Consider the following 23,905-nt stretch of genomic DNA (forward strand, 5'->3'; position numbering starts at 1 on the left):
AAGCAAATAACTGCTTTCAAGAATATCTGATTTAATAATTGTCGAAACATTCTTTCACTTAACTGACTGTTAGACTTAGGAAATGACTAAATCTTCAATAACTAGTGACCTTGTCGAATCCAACCGTTCTGTCGAAAACCTTTTTCGAGATTTTGAATATGTTTTGAAGAGAATGATCATAATCTTGTGCATTTGTTCTTGTGATTCTTCCAAACCATTGCTCACCACGCTAGCCGAGCTACTTTAAATCAACACGGTTGTTCTTGTCGAAACTTGTGAATAAATGCTTTTTAACACTTAGCATTTTTTCAACGTAGCTTACTTTGACTTTTTCTTTTATGGATTTCCTTGACTAAGTGATAACATTTGGATTTGTATTATTGTTTGAATATATATCAGACCTTTTTGAATTGCATTAGTATAATTAGAATGTTGCTAATATATTCTTAGTATAAATCATCATTAGTATAATAATTATTGGATAAATAATATCAACTAAAGACATTATCTCCCTGGGTAAAATCTCTCAACTTCTTTTTAAGGATTATTTCGAAGATGCACTTATGAAATAAAAAAATTATTGATATTCATCTCTAATACATATTTTAAGAAATTTGAGGCGGATGAAAATCTTGTAGAACATTATATATTGGTGTGTTTGAAGATAAAATAATACCCTTTACAGTAATAGTGTGAGTGATCTCTTAAGCATTCAAACTTTTTACACTAAAAAAAGAAGATAGTAGTCATACGACGTCGTATCCAGTCGTGATTCTTGACATTTGGAAAGAGAAAACCGAGAGTTTCGACTTCAACTGCACTCTACTGTAGTTATTTGATCACTCTTTCCATTTATACCCTCAAAACAATCAATCCTCACAGTCCAATTTTTCTGTCTTCCTTGCTTTATTTTCTCAGGTAACTCTTTACAAACCTTCAATTTTAATTTTACTCTTATTTCTGCTTTCATATGAATTATTTTTTATTGAATGGAATTGTTTGATTTTTGTATGGTTTTCTTCTCTTTGTTCTTAGATTCATTCTCAAGTTTGGGAAGAAAGGGACACTTGTGATTTTAATTTACTATTTTTAAAAATATTATTATTATTATTATTATTATTATTATTATTATTATTATTATTATTATTATTATTATTATTATTATTATTATCAGTTTTCTAGTTTTAATCTAGATGTTTTCACTGGCTAGAGGTAATATATTTATAGTCTCTTAGTTTGACCTGTCCCTTTTCTGAGCTAAGCCTTGGATTCCTTTTGAAATACTATCTTCAATTTTATGGATGATTTACATCTATGGTGTGAAGCTGATTAGAATTCAGGAATGAAAAGTATAGGTTGGAAACTGTTCTTTCGAATTAGTTTCCTGAAATCCCGTATTTAGCTGTTCTTTCGAATGAAAAGTTTCTCTCCTCCGCTCCGCTATTGCGGGATAGCGCCGCTATTGACTACTCTGGATATTAGTATTGAATATTAGCTTTCTTTTTATATTGGCTTTTATTAATGTATACACTGTCTTAGAAACTTTTGGATATTCCTCCCTCGACCGTTAAATGTCAAACTATTAGAACAATACATGCATCTCAATCAATGGCCTAAAACACACTTGCACTTTTCTCTTTACAAGTAGTCAAATAGAGTTTGCAAATGAACCTCGGCATCAAGCTAGAAACCCTATCTCGAATTTAATTGCATTTATACGGTACGTTTTAGAGATCCTTTTGACCTTATAAGAAAATTCTTTGCTTTTTATAAACAGTAGTTATTAGGCCATAAGAGGTTGTTTTCCCTACTTCTCTATCATTCAGGATGAAGCTAATCAATACACTTCAATTTCTAATCTTGATATTTCCTATCAATAGAGAAACAGTAATCATGTGTCAAAAAGCCATTGGTGTTACTTAAACTAGAACTTGCATAATGAGTAGTATCCCTCGCCACAGAATGGGTTTTTGTTGCATATGTTAGAACAGAAAACCTTATGAAGCAAAGCATTTTAGCCACATGTGAGTTGGCTGTGAATAACTACCGGCTTTGTGGTAGCTTTGTGACCTGTTATGATTGTGGTTAAAGGTTATCACAGGGTACGGGCACATAAGATTATGGGAGTAGGAGAGAAGTGTTTCCCTCTATGTCAAATATTTCTTATTATGTTTTAATGCTAGTAACTAAGTTATTCAATAGTTTTCTGGCAATTATCGTAAACTTTGGAAATCGGCTTCTACTACTTGGTTATTTAACACTCACGAAGCATGCCATTTTCTGCAGTTTTCTTTTGTTTCTGTTTTGGTTTCAATTTATTCCCACCTCTTATCATGGTTAATAAAATTCATGCCTTTACTTTTTCTGGAATGATAGTAATAAATTTTAATGAAATTGTTGATTTAATTCTTTATTTCTTTTAAAATTCTATCTTTAATGTTTAGTTTTAGTTTGACACGCTTCTATTTTTAGGAGCCTTACATCCAAACATGCTTCTATTAGGAACTTTACATCCAAATACACGCAAAATAAGAAATTATGCATCTTATGTGTATAAAAATGGACTAAAGTTGAGTTTAAAATGCGTAGGGATAGGACTCTAGATGGATACAACTAACGAAATAAAGGGCGATTATGCTCCCATCAGAGATCCAGAGCACCCACACTTGGGAAGATTTGACAAGCCACTTCCATGTTTTGGCTGCGGTATTGGATGGTTCTCGTAAGTTATTTCGTAAAGATTCATCTTTCTCAATTCTTTAGTCTTCATAGTTTGAGGTTTGAATCTTTCCTTTTCCCTTCCTTTTGTTTGGCAGTTTTCTGCTAGGATTTTTATGCCCATTGATGTGGTATTATGCTACAATTCTCTACTTAGTAAATTACTATCGGAAGGATCCAAGGGAACGTGCTGGACTCGCTGCTTCTGCTATTGCTGTAAGTGTTGTACTTGAGAGCAAGTTTACATTAGTACTCCCCTTTTTCAATAACTGGTGAATTGAGTAGAAAAATGTGAAAAGTAATTTGACTGATTCTGTTTTATGAAAGATTTGAATTAGATTACAAGAACTCGAGACTTCATATAAATGATAAGTGATGGAAAGATTTAACGGTAACAATTGAAAAGTTGATGGACTAAATTCACTCAAGAAATAATTAGAGGACCAAATTGCAGATAAGGTATAGTAGAGGACTAAAAACACTGTTATGCAAATAAAAAGTGTATATGTCATAATTGAATGGAAGATGTGCTTATGCATACTGTGTTTTTTTTTTAATTTGTGATACTGTTTTGTTTTTCTCATGGAAGTGAATAAGTGATTACTCTTTTTTCCCTCCTAATTTTGCTGATGTTGCAGGCTCTGATCTTCACAATTACTGTGGTGATAATATTCAGATGAAGTCTTGTTTGGTAAAAGAAAATAAAGCTTGAAAATAGTTTTTTTGTTTTGTTTTGAAAATGTGTATATATTTTTGCATTAAGAGAGATTGACACTATTACAGAATGATCATAAATAAAGTAAAAACACTTAAGCTTTATATCATAGATGTGCTTTAATATTCCAGGTTCTTTTCTTTATAATGTTCATAATATTTGATCTTGTTCAGTCAATCAACATAAACTTTTTACTAGTTTAGTTTTTAGTTAATACATGTTAGGAAAGTTCAAACAAGTGTTCTATTATTTTTTATAGATAAATTGGGGAAATTTTTGTATTGATTGCTTGTAAAATAAGTTAATAAATCCCTAAGTATTTTAGGCTATGTTTGAGAGTTTGGAGGGGAGGGGAGGGGAAGACTTCCGAAAAAGAAATTTAAAAAAAATATAGTAAAATATTTGACATTTTTTGAAAAAATGATTTTGTTTAGAATGATAAAAGAGTCATTATCATTACTAAATTTTTAATTTTCAAAATACTATAACAATCTAAAAGATATTTGAAAAATTTATGTGAGCCCTCCAAAATCCTCCAAAACCCTCCTTCAATCAATATAATTATTTAGTTCATCCATTTTATAGGGTTTTTGGTGTTATATATAAACTCAAACAATCCAAAATCCTCCTACCCAAAATCTTTTTATCTTTTTCATCCAATTCTTCCTATTTTCCAAAGTCCTCTCCTCCCTTCCCCTCTAAACTCCCAAACATAACCTTAGGTAAATTTGACACTTATTATGTACCAAACTCCAAAGTATAAAACCTATTATTCCCTAAATTATCCCAATGTAACCTAAACCATATTACAACCTTTAAAGACATCAAAAGTGTATTGTAGTATTGATTTGATTAACAATTTAAAAACTTTTCAACTCAATGGTGAAATGATAGTTGTGTAGATTGAATGATCAATTTAATTTTCAATTGAGCGGATTGGTGAGGAAGAGAAAAAGAAGTTGACTAGAACTGGAAATTGGAAATATTTCTTTGGACTTGTTCATCATGAAGTTTGAAAAAGTAACATCCAAACATTATCATGGAAGTATTTTGATTAGAACCATTAAACTTGGAATCCAAACATGATCATGGAAGTATTTCGATAAGAACCATTAAACTTGGAACTCATCATTCGTCGAGGAAGTTTGCTATTTTACTATAGTTTCTCGTCTTACAAGCTCGTTCCTTGAGGATAAATAACAATTCAAGTTTGGAGTTATGAAATTGAAAATATTTCTTTGGACTTGTTCATCATGAAGTTTGAGAATGAAAGTAACATCCATACATGATCATGGAAGTATTTCAATAAGAACCATTAGACTTGGAATTCATCATTTGTCAAGTAAGTTTTCTATTTTACTCTAGAGTCTCTTACAAGCTCGTTCTTTGAAGATAAATAACAATTAAAGTTTAGGATTGTGATGACATTTAGTTATTATGTTTTTTTAAAGTATTTTTATATATTATTTTAAATATATGTTTGACTAACGTTGCATAAATTGTAGTAAGTTTTAACATGATTCAAGACTATTATTGAAAGTCCAATTTCACCTCAAATCACTCAAACCAAACAACTCTAGAATATTTTTACATGGTGAAGGTTACAAAGACAAGGAAATAAAAAGTTTTAACATGATTCAAGACTATTATGGAAAGTCTAATTTCACCTCAAATCACTCAAACCAAACAACTCTACAATATTCTAAAATGGTGAATTTCCCCACAACCATGAAGGATCGTTGTGCGATGCCACCAATAAAAAGTCTATACTTAAATCATGTACCAATTAGCAGTGAATTGTGGCGCGAGTCATCTCAATTTAAACACTTACACACTGGATTAGTGACAAATCACAACATAATTAGAACAAATTATAACAAATTATAACATTATACGTAGTTAAGTTTTAACATGATTCAAGACTATTATTGAAAGTCCAATTTTACCTCAAATCACTCAAACCAAACAACTCTACAATATTTTTATATGGTGAAGGTTACAAAGACAAGGAAATAAAAAGTTTTAACATGATTCAAGACTATTATGGAAAGTCTAATTTCACCTCAAATCACTCAAACCAAACAACTCTACAATATTCTTATATGGTGAATTTCCCCACAACCATGAAGGATCGTTGTGCGATGCCAAGTTGCATAAAACCAATAAAAAGTCTATACTTAAATCATGTACCAATTAGCAGTGGATTGTGGCGCAAGTCATCTCAATTTAAACACTTACACACTGGATTAATGACAAATCACAACAATACTCCTTAAAGTCATGTGCTTGATTTCAAGTGCTTTTGAGATGAGTATAATAAATTAGTGTCTTGGTACTCATAAGATAATTCAACACATTTAATCATTTTATTTGTGACTTGTTCGCTTTTGGCCTTTCTCATGACAAATCAATAACTTTTGACCATTGTAATTCACCACATTAGTTTATAATTATGTAGTATGATAAACCTGACGTCTCATTCGCACATAAAATTTGGAAAATGATGGTTGGTTTTGCTCAGCTAGGGCTGTCTTTTTCTTCTCTCCAGGATATTTGGAGTTTTATGGCTGGTAGCTTTTCTATTTAGGCAAAAGATATCATTTTCTCCGCCTGTATGCATATTATTGATGAGATCTGGAGAGCTAGGAATAGTATTAGGTTCTTGAATAAGGTTTCTCATTGGATATCTTGTACTGCGTCGGTCATCTCTAAAGTCTTTTGGGTTGGTAAAATTATTAAGTAGGGATCGCAAGTTAACATGCAAGTCTTTTACTCTTCAAAACTTTCAACATCAACATCAAACCTCCTATTCCTTAGAGAGTTATTGAGGTTCTCCGGTCTCCTTTCCTGATGCTTTGAGTTAAAGGTAGCACTAATGGGAGTTGTGTTGGTATCCCTTCCAAGGCGACTTGTGGGGGTATCTTCTGGGATTATCGCGCCAAGCACATTGGTAGCTTTGCCTGTTTCTTATGGAATGGCAATGCCATTTTAGTAGAGCTCATGGGGGCTATCTTGGCAATGAAGTATGCTAATTCTATGAATTGGACTCACTTTTGGTTGGAGTCTGATTCCAAGTTGGTGGTTATGGCGTTTTCTAAGCCTTAATTGGTTTCTTGACTGATTAGAAATAAATGGAATAGATGTCTACTAGGCGTTTTGTCTAGGAATTTTTTGTATTTCAGATAGATTAGCTGACATAAGTCTTAGTTCAAACAATTTTTTTGGGTGGAATAATGTTTATATTAATATTTTTGTGGATTTCAATAGAAATTTGCATTACATTCCTAACTTTAGGTATATTTTCTCTTGAGGTTTTGGCCCTTTGTATTTATCTTCTTTTTATTCAAGTGACTAAGTCCTACTTTTGATAAAGTAAAAATATATATTTTATTTTTTAGAAATGAATGAATATGATGTTGCATATTGGAATCTATATTTTTTTTAGGTATTTACCAATAAAATTGTCTTAATAAACAATTTTTTTGGGTACATAAGTCAATTAAAATATTAACATGAATATTTAGATATTTAATTTAAATACACTGATATGTGTAAATTTTTTATTTACACTATAATTAGTCACAATCGTTGGTTAGTTTTAAAATGTCTGATTTTTGATGTATTAATGGTGTAAAATATTTTATAGAGTGCATAGAAATTAAAGGACAAATCATTCGGGTCCTACCCGAATTCGATTCTTGGTGGAAACAAGACTTGACCAATGAGTCGTTTCTCGGAACCACGAAATCAGATTAGTCGGTTCACTACGTGGAATAGATCTGGTGGGCTAAATAAAAAAAACAAAGTAAAGTAAAAAAAAACCAATGAGTTTAATTGATATGTATTAACATTGTAAAATAGTTTTAGACTATCATCTAATAAAAACTCAACTGTATATCATGTCAAAAAATAATTTTAAAATTAAAGTGTGATTTGACAAAATGTAAATTAGCGATGAATTGATACGTAAAATTATTTCAAAATGGATATTCTATTTTCTCAAAACTAATTTGATACTAACATCTGAATTATTCTAAATTTCTCATAAAGAAATAAATCATGTCATATGCAATTTAGAGCAAGTTTTTTGTAAGGAAAGAAAATCATCAAATATGCAATTTATAGTAACTTTTCCCACTAAAGTAAAGTGTGATCTGTTAGTAAGTCATACGACGTCGTATCCAGTCGTGCAAAGGCAATCCCGTGTGTTTTGAAATTTGGAAAGAGAAAACCGAGAGTTTCGACTTCACCTGCACTTCACTCCACTCCACTGTCGTTATTTGTTCACTCTTTCCATTTATACCCCCATTCCTCACCGTCATGTAGATCAGAAGAACCGCTTCTTTCTTCATAATCCTAATTTTCTCGCTTCGTTGCTTTGTTTTCTCAGGTAACTCGTTACACCTTCAATTTTATTCTTACTGTTATTTTTTCCTTTCATTTCAATTGTTTTGTATTGATTGGAATTGCTTGATTTTTGTATGGTTTTGTTCTCTTTGTTGTTGTATTGATTCTCATGGTTGTGCATGTGTCTTATTTGACTTTTTTGTATGTTGTAATTTGGTATTATGCAAATAAAATCCCTCTTTTGTAAGGGTTTGGAATTTCAGTAACAGCTTAATTAAGTGTTTGTCATATAGATCTGTTGGGATAAACAGCTTAATTAAGTGTTTATTTCAAATAAAGTCATTTGTATAACTAATGATCAAATAAAGTCAAACTGTTTTTACATAAGCTATAAGCTGTTTTCATTATGTATCTTGTGGAGAGCTTTTGAAAATAAGCTGATAGACACTATATAGAGCTTTTGTGGATGATATACATCTATGATGTGAACCTGATTAGAATTCAGGAATGAAAAGTATTTGGAAACTGTTCTTAAGAAATTAGTTTTGTGTAATCACGTATTTAGCTTGAACAAATTTTTTTAGGGTGATTTTAACCTAGTGTTGAAATTTGATAGCATTTTGTTTTGAGTTGTCATGTGAAGGAGGCAATTTGTCTAGTTTTAAGGATGTACGGATGCTGTTTGTAATGGTCTATTATTTATGATGCTGTTATGATAAGTATATTCTTTTTAAATATTATGATCCTTTGCATAAGTCAAACACCGCTAAATTTCCTTTTGTTCAGTTAACTCTAGGTAGCTAGGACTAGGATTGAGCTCTGGAAGTTTACTCTGCAGATACACTTACTGCCTGTATTACAATGAGGATATCGACTTGTATGCAGATGCCATAGACTTTTTATGGTGATAGTGGGATAACGTATAACATGATGACTGCTCTTTAATCATTTTTTAGATAAATTACATGAATAATAATTATAAACATATGAAGTGGGAGAGGTGAGGGAGGAACTTGCGATTTTTCTTTGGAACGGCTGAAGTGCAGAAATGTTAGTGAAGGAAGGTTAGGTTGAGTCTCGATTCAAATCTGATTGAAAAATTCTAAACTACCCTTAAAATTTTCTAAGTTTAAGGGGTAATTTCGGTTTTTCAGAAGGGAAAAGAATAGCGAGGAAACGCTCTGCCCCTGCTACCCGCTATTTATCCTATAGCGTCTGCTATAGTGTTCTGAACCGCTAAGGCTCTTCCCATAGCGGCTGGCCCGCTCCGCTCCGCTATAGTGGGATACCGTTGCTATTGACCGCTATTGACTACTTTGGAATATATTGTATCAGATATTAGTATTGAATGTTTGCTCTCTTTTTTACCTTGGCTTATATTATCGCATACACTGCCTTAGAAGCTTTTGGACATGCCTCCCTCAACCGTTAAATGTTGAACTATTAGAACAATACATGCATCTCAATCAATAGCCTAAAACACACATGCATTTTTCTCTTAATAAGTAGTCAAATAGAGTTTGCAAATGAACCTATGCATCAAGCTAGAAATTGTCTATTGAATTAAATTGCATTTATACGGTACGATTTATAGATCATTTTGACCTTATAAGAAAATTCTTTGCTTTTTATAAACAGTAGTTATTAGGCCATAAGAGGTTGTTTTCCCTACTTCTCTATCATTCAGGATGAAGCTAATCAATTCACTTCAATTTTGAATGTAGATATTTCCTGTCAATAGAGAAACAGTAATCATATGTTAAAAAGCCATTGGTGTTACAAAAAGTAGAACTTATTCAGTTTCATCTCTGCATAATGAGTAGCATCCCTCACCAGAGAACGGGTTTTTGTTGCATATGTTAGAACAAAAAACCTTATAAAGCTAAGCATTTTAGCCCCGTGAGTTGGCTGTGAATAACTTCCGGGTTTGTGGTAGCTTCGTGACATGCTTATGATTGTGGTTAAAGATTATTACAGTACAAGGTATGATCACATAAGACTGAGGAAGTAGGAGCAGAGACGTCTCAAGTTTTTAGAGGCTATGTGTAGATCAGTCGCAATTCAATCATGACGAAACAAATAGTGGCCCTATTTAACTACAATTTATCTTAGACAAACAGTTATCAAGGTCCTTTTTAACTTACCGTTTAATCGTAGCAAATTTTTGGTCATATGCGGTAGCCCGCCATGCACACCCTCAAAGACGGCCTTGAGTAGGGGAGAAGCCTTTCCCTTTTTGTCATATAGTTTTTAGCTGTCAAAGTTTAAGCTTTAGTCATTTTGGTGTATAAAAGGAAAATATAATTATACTAATTATATTAGTGTAATTGCTATGTTGGATGTTATTCCAGAAGGGAAAACGGTAATATTTATTGATAATAATACTATACTCTTAATCCTAATTAAATAAGGAAACATATTATAAAAGTAAGGAAATATGAAAACTAAATCTACGAAATAATGTAACATATTTTATGATAGAATAATGATATGGTATACCTTTCAGAAATTTTAATAATGACTAAGCTATCAACATCTAATAGACTAGGATGTTCTCATTCTAGTTGGAGATATCTCATAGAGTGATATGTATACTGTTCTTATTATGTTTTAATGCTAGTAACTAAGTTACAATAGTTTTCTGGCAATTATTTATAAACTTTCGAAATTGGCTTCTACTACTCAGTTATTTAACACTCATTAAGCATGCGATTTTCTGCAGTTTTTTTTATTTTGGTTTTTCAATTTATTCCTACCACTTATAATGGTTATAATAATATTCATGCCATTACTTTTTCTGGAACGATAGTAATAAATTTTTCTGAATTTTTTTATTTAATTCTTTATTTCTTTCTTTAATATTTAGTTTTAGTTTGACACGCGTCTATTTATAAGAGCTTTACATCCAAACACACACAAATAATAAATTATGCATCTTGCGTGTATAAAAGTGGGCTAAAATTGAGTTTAATATGCATAGGGTTAGGACTCTAGATGGATACAACTAACGAAATAAAGGGCGATTATGCTCCCATCAGAGATCCAGAGCACCCACAACTGGGAAGATTTGACAAGCCACTTCCATGTTTTGGCTGCGGTATTGGATGGTTCTCGTAAGTTATTTTGTAAAGATTCATCTTTCTCTATTCTTTAGCCTTCATAGTTTGATGTTTGAATCTTCTCCTTTTCCCTTCCTTCTGTTTGGCAGTTTTCTGCTAGGGTTTGTATGCCCATTGATGTGGTATTATGCTACAATTCTCTACTTTGGAAATTACTATCACAGGGATCCAAGGGAGCGTGCTGGACTCGCTGCTTCTGCAATTGCTGTAAGTGTTGTACTTGAGAGCAAGTTTACATTAGTACTCCCTCTTTTTTGATAAATAGTCTTTTGAGTATTTTCTTTTATATTTCACTTGGGAAAATAAAGATTTAGCGTAATTACATTTTATTCTCTAGTTTAAACCACGTGTAATTTTGGCCTCTAAAGATGTTGTTTTTTAATCTATCGAGTCCATCTACTCCAAAATTAAGAGATTATAGTTGTATTGTGAATTTTATTTCGGTAAACCTCATAAATTCTCGTTTTTTAATTACAATTTTTGGAGGTTTATGATTGATTTCAGATATAAAATACTTTAGAAGTCTGAAATTAAGTTAAATTTATATAAAATTTAAAAGGTTTTGTAAAAGGTAAGATAAAGAATTAAAGAAATGAAACATTTGCAATCTTTTTATTGATTGAAATTTGATATTTTAATTGGTGAATTGAGTAGAAAAATGTGAAAAGTAATTTAATTGGTTCATTTATATTAAAGTTTTGAGTTAGATTACAAGAACTTGAGACTTCATATAAATGAAAAGTGATGGAGAGATTTAGTTATTATACTTGAAAAATTGATGGACTAGATTCACTCAAAAAAATAATTAGAGGACCAAAAATGAAAATAAGATATAGTAGAGGACTAAAAACGCAATTATGCAACTTAGTGTACATGCCATATGTTATAATTGAATGGAAGATGTGCATATACTGTTTTGTTTTTCTCATGGAAGTGAATAAGTGACTACTCTTTTTTCCCTCTTAAATTTTGCTGATGTTGCAGGCTCTGATCTGCACAATTACTGTGGTGATAACAATAATTGTCATCTTCTTGTAACTTTACTTTCAACTATCAACTAACCTGAATGTAATCAATTAGCTGCGGGAAAAAGAAAAGAAAATGAAATGAAAATAGCTTCTAATATCAACTTCTACAAGAGGAAAGCAAGGTAATTCATATTGGCATGGAAAGCTAGTTCAGTTCCTTTTTATGGGGCTTAAAGCTCTGCTGCACCTTATTATAGGTGCGTGTCTGTATACAAAGGATGATGTAACTAACTAGATGTATTTATTTATTTAAAAAGGTAGCTGATTTTCATTAAATTATTTTGGTGTGCATTATCTTTGGGAATATGCTAATTAGTTGCTAACTTGCTATCATGCATTTGTTGTGAAAATGGAAAAAATAAAATATCCATTGCTTTCTGGGCTGTGCTATCCTTTTTTTTAAAGTCTGTTACATAATTAATTTTACATAATTAATTCATTCAACTTGTCATTGCAAAATCAGACACTTGATATTATGATTTAAAATGAAGTTTTTGTGTTGTGATACCACTATGATCATAAGTTTAGGAATAGGTGGAAATGTGGAATTGGTGGCGTTTTTGTGTTGTTGTACCACTATGATCATATGTTTAGGAAGGACATTGCTCTTCCACCCTATAGGGTTATCACCTACTCATGAAATTCAAAAACATCTTTCGCATGTTTGGAGATTGAAATTCGGGCGCACTAATTTAATAAAAAACGACTTCATCATAGAGGCAATTTTATATCTCCAAAATTAATTTGGAGATTAATATTCAGATAAACTCAGAGATGAGTCTCGATAACAATCTTTGGACACAGTCTCGGGATAATAAGTTATTATGCAAAAAGTTTCTTAATAATAAGCATTATATACAAAGTATGCTACCATATATAAACTTTATATTCAAAGTATTAGGTCAAAATTGATATTTTTTAATAAATATTAAATTAAAATACTACATATTGAGTCAAAGGGTGGTAAAGATGTTACAACGATACATTTGCATGACTCGCTCAGGTAAATGTGGATACACTAGTTGTGACCCACATGCTAGCATGTCAGAGTAGAAGGCTATCATATCCAATGTGTGTATTTAACGGTGATTAGCATATGACATGACACAAATATTGTATGCCATGATGCAGTCAAGATAAACTCAAAACTGATTGATCGACTGGTTTCTTCTAAGTGGGATGATGGAGAAATCACATGGCAAATGCTCAGAGTAGTCTTTCGCACATGTCCAATCGGAGAGACGTGGAAAGTACTGATGGATTCATGCCTGAAAATGGTTTAGATGAAATATTTGTAACAGAGTAGCACAAATATTATGAAATATTAGTAAATGTGAAAAAATATTATCATAAATAGATAGTTGTTATTGACAAAAAAATAGACAGCTATTTCCCGTCAATTATCTTATCTTTCATATACAAGCTTCACCTAACTTGAATTAGAGGTAGACCAAACACTAGGTCTTCAATTGTACTCATGAATTCTTTTTAAGACAATGAAGTATCTAATATAGATGACATCGACATAGGTTGCACCTTTATCCACAAATATGGACGTGTCAACCAAAAACATGAGGTATGCCCTAAATACACATCCTCTATGATACATAACCCATGCATCATCACCACCAGCCTCTACTACTGCAGCCAGGCTGTCTCTATACAGCGTCTCAAATAATTGAAATCTAGCATGACATCCTCTGGTATCATCTATCTCCTTTTGAACATCACCCGAGTCTGCTCCCAAGTAGGTCACCGTCATCTTTAGTGCCTCTGGTCTACTGCATATCAAGTAGTTTAATAATCTTCATGTGATTAGAAGATGTAGGAGGGATGACACATCATCAAGTGTGATGGACATATCACCGATCGGAAGATAAAATGACGATGTCTCTGCGTGCCATCTCTTCATAAAAGCAGACAACAAGCTATGGTTCATCAGGTTGCGATATTTTTGCAATCTTTCTACCATGGTTGAAACATTTCATAGTATCACGGTACTGTAAGAAAAATCATTATCAGAAAGTTCAAATCTTATAACACAAATGTTTAAAAGAATAATTACAGATTTATGTTACCTCCTCATTTCACACGTGCCTAACAACATGTTCTGAATACAAAGGAAGTAACAAAAGGTATGAGGGGCTTTTTGGAAAAACATCAAGAACAAATGTAGTAAAAGGTCCAATAATAAGGACTTCTGGGACATCATGGACAACAATGTGGACTCATGTCTCTCGGAGGACGATGTCGGGTACACATTAACTTTGGAAGACAGTGCTTCAACATCAAATGAAGTGATAACAACGACTGGACAAGAGGATCTAGCTTTTTTCAACCGAACGCAAGCATGCTGAGCCATTCTACCATGTCTTAATCTGTCTTGGTTGTCAGACGTTTTACCTAGAACTACACCAAAAAAATCATATCATAATCAAAGAAGCAAAACCCAAAGAATATAACAGGAAAAATAAAACAAACGGTGCAACATAATAAAATCCTATTTTTTTAATTCGAACTCAGGATCCATATTCCAATCTCCGGACGAAACCAGATAAGCAGAAACACAAGCAAGAAAAACAAAGCATGCCCTAAGCTCTAAAATTAAAAATATTGTAAATGCATGCATCACAAGTCAATCTATTATTCTTTTAATTATAATCTAGTGTATCATAAACAACTTATTTAGATAATGTGTTCTTCACAAATAAAAAAGGAAAGAAATGAAAAACTTGCTGATGTGTTCATAAAACACTTACATGGATTTCGAGAAAATATTCAACAGAATGTCACGAAATACTTACATGCTATCTCTTTTCAATCTTTTGGTATCTAAATTAGGGCTTTATAATCTTCACATTCCAATTTAATTTGAGGGAGGTATCACATTTATTTAAATTAACTATAATTAAAGTAGTCTTTTAACTTCAACTATATTTAATTACTCAAGTTAATTTATATAGTTAGTTAGATGTTAGCTTAGATATAAATATATTAAAAGTGACTCTCATAAACATTCATTCAATGTCATGAGCAAAGATAATGTTTTATACTTTCTCCCTTCTTCACACATGTGTTATATTAGGAAGGGGTTGTTCTTTCCACTTTTTGAGGCCAGTCTCATACCTTGGAAAATTCGAAAATGTTCTTTATACATCCGGAAATATATTTTTAAACGCACATAAAATCACACCCAACTTTATTTTTCTAAAATTCATTCCATTTTATAAAAAATATGGTTCGGAGATGCATCTCCGTATAATACTTAGGTGTATTCGGAGATGCATCTCCGAATTATCCTCCTATATTCATTTATGGTATTTTTATTCATTAAGCCGATTTAATTAACGATACAGTGATGTTTCCGAAAATGTATATCTAGAAATGTCAAGCGGAAAATGGAATAAAACACCGCCTTGCATGATCTTCTTCTCCATGCTCAAGGAACACTTCATTTTCAAAACTCTTAAAAAAATTTCTTTTATTCTTTATCAACTTTTCAACACCAAAACATCATTCTTGTATTTCATCACACCAAAGGGAGAAAAACAAGCTGGAATTGTAGGTAAAGTTCATTTATTTCATCCCATTCCTTACATTATTCTGGTTTTTGAGCTGAAAAAATGAACGTTGAATCCATATATACATCTCCGGACAAAGTTGAATCTGCACATGCTAGATTGAAGAATTGTTTGAGAAACAATAAAGGAGATTTTTATCGAGATTGAGACGACGTGAACCAAATGCTCAGAAACTAACATAATGAGATACAAACATCTTTTGGTCGGAGCATTACTGTGTTAGAACACCGATTGAAAGACAAAATCCTTTATTCATAATTAGTTGAAAATGGATCCTTTACTGCTGAGCAACAGTCCATCATTTGTTTTGTGAGAGTAAGAAGAGAGAAATTGGAAATAAAAAAAGAATTGGTGAAGATGAGAGAGAGAGTAAAAGGAAGAGAGAGATAGAAACAAAAGTTGGGCATGAGGTAGAGCAGCAGAGATTTAGCAGTAGACGATCCAAATCCTAATTGGTTGGCAACGTATATCGGGCGACATTGCATTTTATTTTTCATGAAGCCAAGCAAACAGATAAAATAGATTCAGATAGCTCAAAGAGTGGATGTACACATAGGAAAACTTACGTTCTTCCATGTGCTTGTTTAATTTCAAAGAAGATGATGCTTGAAAAACCAATACGTATGGATGAAGTTTGCACTCACTGAAAAATGCTTCGTTTGGATGATGATGGTGTGATGAAGGATGATAAATCAAACATATCTATCATGACCGAGTGAGAAGTGATCCAACAAAGATTCATGAAAGCTGATGACATAATTAAATTGCACATCAAATTAAGAGCTATTGAGGAAGATTGAATATCCAAAAACAAAGGATTTGAAACCACCGCTGGAACCAGCTAAAATAAAGGGTGTCCTTAAAAAAGTCAACCCGACACAAAGTGACAACTCCACGAGACGATCTCCCTGACTCTAAGATCCCAAAAAAGTGTTTTCAAGGGTGCTGCATTAGCTATCCATCTCCTCCACATCTGCTACTAAAACTCAAACATATTAAAGATATGTCATTTTTTATGCACAAATACATTTAACGGATTGTAAATGTTGAAGATGATGACAAATGTGATTTTTGAGCTGTTTTGAGTTTGCTCAGTAAAGAAGATGATGACTACCAATTTGTCCGTCGTCATCTTATACAAGAGATGACGAAGCATAAAGAATCATACACAAAGTTATACAGAAAGAATTACGATGTTATTATCAATGCTCTAGTTCCTTGTCTTAGTAGTCTGGCTCTGTTTGACAAATGGATGTGCTTCTCGGAAATAAGACATCTTATAACAAGTGCTTATGATATGGTGTGTATTGATTTAATGTTAACAATTATCTATGTAATATTTATTTTGATGTTAATTTATGTTGTTTTTCCATTCTGTCCTTGTTTCAGCTTGTTTCTGTTTTGAACTAACATAGTATATTTTGGAGTTACATCTCCGAAAATATCACTTAATATTGAACTAAGGGGGATTACGGAGTTGCTTCTCTGGATTAACCTTTAAAGTATACAAAAATGCATTTCCAAATTAAATTTTATTTAAATAAGAGTTTCTCTGTAATTTTATCTTAAGTGTGTGAAAATAGTGCGTCTAGAGATATTTCTCCTGACACTAAAGACAGTTATGACTTTTTACGATAGTGGAAGACAGCATATAAGAATGGAAGAAGCAATCCTACGAACCTATCTAATACTACTCATTTTCGTTATTTAGGAAGAATCAATGGATCACATGGCCCATCAAGCAGACTACACATGATTTCATTCTTGTATTGTACCACTATATTCTATTTTGATTATACAACAATATCTTGCCGAAAGTTATGGTTGGCAGATTATATTATATAGTGATGTATTATAGAATACAACAAAAAAATTTTAAAAAAATTTTCAACTCATTCTTTGCAACCACTAGTAAGGAGGAAAATGGTAACCTTAAATTTCAATTCAATGAAAACACGTTTTAGAAAATTTTCCTCAATCCTTAGAAAGTATCTATGTCATTTTCACTTCATGTAATGCTTAGAAAGTATCTTTGTCATTTTCACTTCTTGTAATGATATAACTAACTAATTTTCTATATTATAAACAATACTTCAACCTTTGAAAAAAAAATTGTTATCAATAATCTTTCACTTTAAAATACAAGAAAAAGAGAGTGAACTCTCTTTGAAAAAAAATGGAAAAGAATCTTAACATAGATGAATTCAAAAGCCAAACAAGATTACCCAATTTTGCAACTCCAAAAAAATATGAACTTCACTTAACACCTAATTTCACAACATGCAAATTTTCAGGCACAGTGCAAATCAACCTCTCCATCAATGAGAAAACAAAGTTTCTTGTCTTAAACTCCTTAGAACTTGTTATTCAAGATACTTGCTTCACCAACTCTTATGGCAAGGTGACTTTTTTTTTAAGCACTTTTTGAATTTTGATTAGTTTGGTTAACTTAAGGGATTTGATTGATTTGTTTAACAGTATACTCCATGTGATGTTGTTGTGGATGATGAGGATGATATTCTTGTACTTGTGTTTGATGAAACACTTTGTGTTGGAGAAGGAGTTTTGGTGATTGAGTTTTCTGGGGTCCTCAATGAACATCTTAGAGGATTCTATAGATGGTGTATACTTTTTCCCTTTTCCTTTTTTTCTGTTGTATATATAATTTTTAAACATGTTTTCAAATTACGATTATTCTTACACGGTAAACCCTAAATTCGATTATTGCAATAGTACTTATCTTGATGGAGAAGTAAAGAAAAATATGGCAGCAACACAGTTTGAGGCAGTAGATGCAAGAAGGTGTTTTCCATGCTATGATGAACCTGCTCTTAAGGTATGTATGTAGAATTCATTCATATATTATCATCAATTTATCAGATTAATAATAGCTTTGACAAGAATTTGATTATTGTGAATTATAGGCAACTTTCAAGGTAACAGTTACTGTGCCATTGGAGTTAACAGCGTTATCTAATATGCCGGTTGAAAATGAAAAACTAGATGGTGAATTAAAGACTGTTTATTTTGAGGAATCTCCTCTCATGTCAACTTACTTGGTGGCTGTTGTTGTCGGCTTATTTGATCATATCGAGGATACAACTACTACTGGTACGCACATTAGTCTCTTTTCGGCTTATTTTTCATTCTCTGAAATAACTTACGGAAATAACTTATAAATGAATAGTTTGACTTTATTTTATCTTTTGTTATCATGATAGTTTATACATAAATACGAACATGATATACGTGTATGTTATAAGCGCTTAATTAAGTTGTCTATCAAAGGAGGACCTGAATACATTTTATTTTCTAAAGGGGTTGTGGTTGGTGTATATTGTCCTGTTGGAAAGAGCGATCAGGGGAAGCTTGCATTGGAGATAGCTGTGAAGTCACTAGAAATATATACCAAGTAAATCATTTCCTTTCAAATTTGAGAAGAGATCAGTGTCATGTCTAGTGTCCATGTCTGTGTCAGTGCTTCATAAATATTCTTCCGTTGCAGTTGGTTGATTTTTTCTTTGACATCATATAGGTACTTCTCGGTGCCTTATCCACTCCCCAAGCTGGATCTTGTTGCAGTTCCTGAGTTTTCTGCCGGAGCCATGGAAAATTACGGTTTAATCGTTTATAGAGAAAGTGATCTACTTTACCATGACTTGCACTCTCCTCCGTCTAAGAAGCAAAGAGTATGTTTCATGGTTGATCCTATTTTTGAAAATTTTCGGTGATTTTGAGAACAACATGATTATGCAGTTAAGTTCATTTGTTTCTTTTAGATAACAATTGTGGCAGCACATGAAGTAGCTCATCAATGGTTTGGAAATTTGGTAACTATGGAATGGTGGACTCATTTATGGCTCAACGAAGGTTTCGCAACTTGGGTGATAATCGAGACTCTCGTAATCTTGTGGATTTGTTATAATCATTGATCTAAAAATAATCTTCATACTTGCTAACATGTTTTCAGATAAGTTTTATGGTCACCAACATCTTATATCCAGAATGGAATATTTGGAGTCAGTTTCTTTTCGAAACTTCTAATGGTTTACAAATGGATGCACTAGAAAAATCACATCCAATTGAGGCAAGAACTCTACAAATGGTTTTATTAACTTTTTTTTATTTGATTTTATTAGTCCTAATTGTGAAATGAGTTCAACGAGCATAGAAATGCCGTGTGGGACAACAGGATAAAATTTCAGTTGATTCTGATTTTCAATACGAATATGAACGTGTAAATATGGTCTACGGATTCTTTAGCCTAAGGAATCTTTATGTTAGTGAAAAGTTACCACAGGGATATTTGGCTAATGGCCGCCAAACATTCATAGCGGCATTGCTTTTTTGTCTTCAATAAATGAAACAACTATTCATATGTATGACATATTTTCAGGTAGAAATACATCATGCACGCTCGGTTATCGAAATTTTTGATGCTATAAGCTATGAGAAAGGATCTTCTGTAATTAGAATGTTGCAAGGTTACCTTGGAGATGTTACATTTCAGGTAACATCTGAATTATCGAAGTGGCGCTAATTATGTCTTCTTCCTATAAAAGTTTTATTCTTTCTGATTGCATTATTTTATTTTCAAATAAGAAATCGTTAAGCACGTATATAACAAGATATCAAGCCAAAAATGCAAGAACAGAAGATCTATGGAATGTTCTTTCAGAGGTATCTGGTGAACCGGTGAACTTAATGATGAACGCTTGGACAAAGAGCACAGGATATCCTGTTATCCATGTTCAATTAACAGATAACATTTTGGAATTCAAACAGGTATACTATGTAGTTGCAATCAAACTAACATGCACCATAGACGGGGCTTTTTCGACTTTCACCTTTGAATGTAACTGTTATTGGCATTTGAATTTGCAGTCGCGATTCCTTTTATCTGGTCTTCAAGTCGATGGACAGTGGATTGTTCCGATAACGTTATGTGTTGGTTCATATGAAAGACAGAAAAAATTTCTTTTGGAGAAAAGCGACGGAAGAGTGGATATATCTGAACTGGTTCAAGATATTGGCAATGAGGATAGTCAAGAAAATCTATGGATCAAAGTTAACGTTGATCAGAGTGGTTTTTATAGGGTAAATTATGAAGACAAGCTCGCAATTCGATTGAGGAAAGCCTTACAAAACAATTACTTGCTTCCTACTGATAAATTCGGTGTGTGCAAAGTCATAATGATAAATAAATAGAATCTATAAATCTACGATACAATTTTCTTTCTAGGCAGTTTTATTTTAGAGAGGTGATTTTTAATTTTACAGGCATTTTGGACGATGGAAATGCGCTATGTCAGGCTTGTGAACAATCACTGTCATCTTTGCTTATGTTAGTGGATGCTTATCGAAAAGAGTTAGATTATGTTATTGTATCGAGACTGATCGAAGTAAGTATTATACGTCTTTTCTACTATACTTTCTCTAATAACATCAACATCTATCTATAGTGACAAATAACAATATCGTAATTCTTTTTTACGACAGGTTTGCTATGATGTTCTGAATATCGCCATTGATGCCATTCCAGATTCGGTGAATGAATTGAAGCAATATTTTATCAATCTTCTCATGTATTCTGCAGAGTAAGGCTGTTACGTTCGTCTTCACGCAAATAATTCACCATAAAGTCGGTTGCTTCTCTTGCAAGAAAATGACGTAGTTACTGTTTATGCAGACAGTTAGGTTGGGATTCTATATCCGGAGAAGACCATTCTAATTCACTTTTGAGGGGAGAAGTTATTAAGGCCTTGGCTACCTTTGATCACGATAAAACTCAACAAGAAGCACTACGCCGTTTTCAGATTTTGTTGAACGACAGAAACACTTCTCTGCTTTCAGCCAACACCAGAAAGGTAACATTTTTTTCCTCAAGATTATTTTTCATCATTGCTTTCTTTCAATTTAATTTTGACATGTATATTTGCAAAATATTTTTCAGGCTGCTTATGTAGCTGTAATGAGGAGTACTGCTTGTGAAAGTAGGACTGGATTCGAGTCCCTATGGAGTTTCTATAAGAGCAATGATGTTTTGCAAGAAAGGGACGATATACTGCGTATGACACTAGCATTTAAGCCTTTCTTACATAAACAAATTTATCACGCGCTAATAGCATAAGCACTTATCAATATAGTACTAAGTTACTTGATTAAACAAGTTTATTTATGAACTCCTGCAGGTTGCATTGCATCAAGTGCAGATCCAAAGGTTGTTCTAGAGGCTCTGAATCTTTTGTTGTCTGATGAGGTAATATACATTTTTTACGCAATTTTTGGTTATAAGTAGATGAAATGAAATTCCTTCTTATTTGGCATTTTTTTATTTAAATTATTTTCAGATTCCAGATCAAGATATCATTTATGTACTAGGAGGAATAAGCTTAGAAGGCAGTGGAATTGCAGTAAGATGGTTGAAGGTATGTGCTTCCATGTTAACAAGTTTAAAGTAACTCATGTTTTTGTTTCATCTTGAACAATAAGATCATATAACTAACACCAATAAGTATGAAATATTTAGCTTATAATGTGTTTGAAAAGGATTTACATATTTTGGTTTGATACCTAATGCAGGATAATTGGGAAAGAATCTTGGTAAAATATGGTGCTGGACTCTTACTCACAAACTTTATAAGCCAAATAGTTCCATTGGTAAGAAAATGCAGAGAAAGCTGAGTTAGTGGACACGTTACTGAATTTCCAATTTACTTCAATCTACTCGTAACATGTTTCAAATGTGGGTTCTAATAAGTTGGTCAGTCACAAAAATTCAACTTCAATTATAAGACTATGTTGCGAGAACCTATATAGCACCGACACATATGTTTATCTGGCACAATACTGATACCGATAATAATTTGAAAAAAATATGTAACCACACGTGTCAGTGTTGTATCAGACACAAACATATTTATATGTTTTCAAAATCTCATTCCTTGAAATCATGATGTGGCAGGTTAACAACAATGAGGACGCAGATGACCTAGAAGCTTTTTTTGGCAGCCGTGTGAACCCTTCCATCACTCTGAACTTGAACTTAAGCATTGAGAAGATCCGTATCAAAGCAAGGTGGATTGAGAGTGTTAAGCAAGAGCATTCTCTGCCCGACTTAATCAAACAATTGAGTCAGAGGAAATGATAGTCTTGACAATTGGTAAATAACAAATCCAATAAGCATTATGTTTGCTCTAGCAATAAACTAAGACATTCCAAATTCTTGTGTCTAGTATGTCAATAATTTGGGTAAGAACAAAGTTATTAAACTACTAGAGCTTAAAGTTTGTATCTATGAAACACTGACATGAAACATGTATCGGACTTGGACACCAACATGCTTTCGTGCCAGTGCTACCTAGGTTTGTATCATCCTCATTTGTATGAACTTTAAACTATGTACTTATTGTTTGTAAAATGCCAAGCCTTTAGCAACAGACTCTTGGCTATGTTAATAATGCAGCATTCTTTCTAGGTCTTATTTTTCTTCCTTCTAATTCTCTGCACAAGTTCTCTCTCCGTGCCTATAGCGACAATGATTGGGCAAATGATGTGGACGATAAAAGATCCACTTATAACTTATGTATTTTCTTTTGACCAAACGTGGTCTCTTGGAGCTCTAAAAAGCAGTCCCTCGTGGCCAAGTCAAGTGCAGAGGCGGAATACCGCTCGTTGGCTCATAGCACTTTAGAGCTCCCTTGGCTTGAATCACTTCAAACTAAGCTTTGTGTCCCTTTTCTTCCTCCCACATTGTTATGCGGTAATCTAAGTGATGTTCATCTCTCTCACATTTTGGTCCTTCACGCGCGTACAAAACATGTGGAGTTTGACCTCCACTATATACAAGAACATGTGATCTCCAAGAAACTTGTCATCTAACATGTTTTAATTCAGCTGCCTTTCAAATTGCGGATGCCCTTACAAAACCATTTGGTTCTACAACCTTTAATGATCTGTGTGTCAAGCTTAAAGTTGGTTCTCCACCATCTAAACTTGAGAGGGAGTATTGCAAGTATTATTAGGTTAGTTAGAAGTAGTTCCTATTTTTAGAAAGTTAGTTAGAGATTACTTAAGAGTGGTTATGGTTGTTAGAGTTTATTAGAACCTAATCAACTTCAACTAACCTTATATATAGCTCCTCTCCTTTTTGTAAAAGCTTTTGAACTTAAAATCAAAATTAACGAAAATGAATCATAGATTCAACTAACTGAACTATCCTTGAATTATAACAAGAAGAAACATCATTCTAACACTTTGGTGAACTGGTTAAAACAAATCATGTTATTTATCATTGTGAGTAGATGAGTCTTAGCGCCTCTTGGAACAAATTTGTGATCTTCGCTAGAGAATGTCCCAAAAAATAGACCAAAATATTTGAGCCATTGAATGCCTAGA

At 32.6% G+C, this 23,905-nt stretch overlaps 3 protein-coding genes across 4 annotated transcripts; all 3 read left to right on the forward strand.

Moving 5' to 3' along the window:
- The first annotated feature begins 659 nt into the window (after positions 1-659).
- LOC131616233 (large ribosomal subunit protein eL20z-like) lies at positions 660-3,540 on the forward strand. The gene is made up of 4 exons (XM_058887507.1): positions 660-918; positions 2,590-2,722; positions 2,817-2,934; positions 3,357-3,540. Exons 2-4 carry the CDS (start codon positions 2,604-2,606, stop codon positions 3,396-3,398), a joined length of 279 nt encoding a protein of 92 aa, XP_058743490.1. The 5' UTR covers positions 660-918; positions 2,590-2,603; the 3' UTR covers positions 3,399-3,540.
- A 4,058-nt stretch (positions 3,541-7,598) lies between these two features.
- LOC131616232 (large ribosomal subunit protein eL20z-like) lies at positions 7,599-12,203 on the forward strand. The gene is made up of 4 exons (XM_058887506.1): positions 7,599-7,823; positions 10,761-10,893; positions 10,989-11,106; positions 11,884-12,203. The coding sequence occupies exons 2-4, from the start codon at positions 10,775-10,777 to the stop codon at positions 11,935-11,937; spliced, it is 291 nt and encodes a 96-aa protein (XP_058743489.1). The 5' UTR covers positions 7,599-7,823; positions 10,761-10,774; the 3' UTR covers positions 11,938-12,203.
- Positions 12,204-17,596: 5,393 nt separating this feature from the next.
- On the forward strand, positions 17,597-22,989 carry LOC131618081 (aminopeptidase M1-like). Of its 2 annotated transcripts, XM_058889348.1 has the most exons (19): positions 17,597-17,909; positions 17,987-18,129; positions 18,242-18,344; positions 18,433-18,619; positions 18,827-18,920; positions 19,044-19,197; positions 19,288-19,392; positions 19,479-19,595; positions 19,905-20,018; positions 20,111-20,293; positions 20,393-20,684; positions 20,789-20,910; positions 21,008-21,105; positions 21,198-21,375; positions 21,462-21,576; positions 21,700-21,767; positions 21,859-21,936; positions 22,091-22,168; positions 22,473-22,989. In XM_058889348.1, exons 1-19 carry the CDS (start codon positions 17,685-17,687, stop codon positions 22,653-22,655), a joined length of 2,637 nt encoding a protein of 878 aa, XP_058745331.1. In that variant the 5' UTR covers positions 17,597-17,684; the 3' UTR covers positions 22,656-22,989. The 2 variants fall into 2 exon arrangements, with proteins under 2 accessions (XP_058745331.1, XP_058745332.1); XM_058889349.1 differs by lacking the exon at positions 17,597-17,909 and having other exon boundaries at positions 18,028-18,131.
- The last annotated feature ends 916 nt before the right edge of the window (positions 22,990-23,905 follow it).

The sequence above is a fragment of the Vicia villosa genome, linkage group LG7 (genome assembly GCF_029867415.1).
Source record: "Vicia villosa cultivar HV-30 ecotype Madison, WI linkage group LG7, Vvil1.0, whole genome shotgun sequence".
Taxonomy (NCBI): Eukaryota; Viridiplantae; Streptophyta; class Magnoliopsida; order Fabales; family Fabaceae; genus Vicia; species Vicia villosa.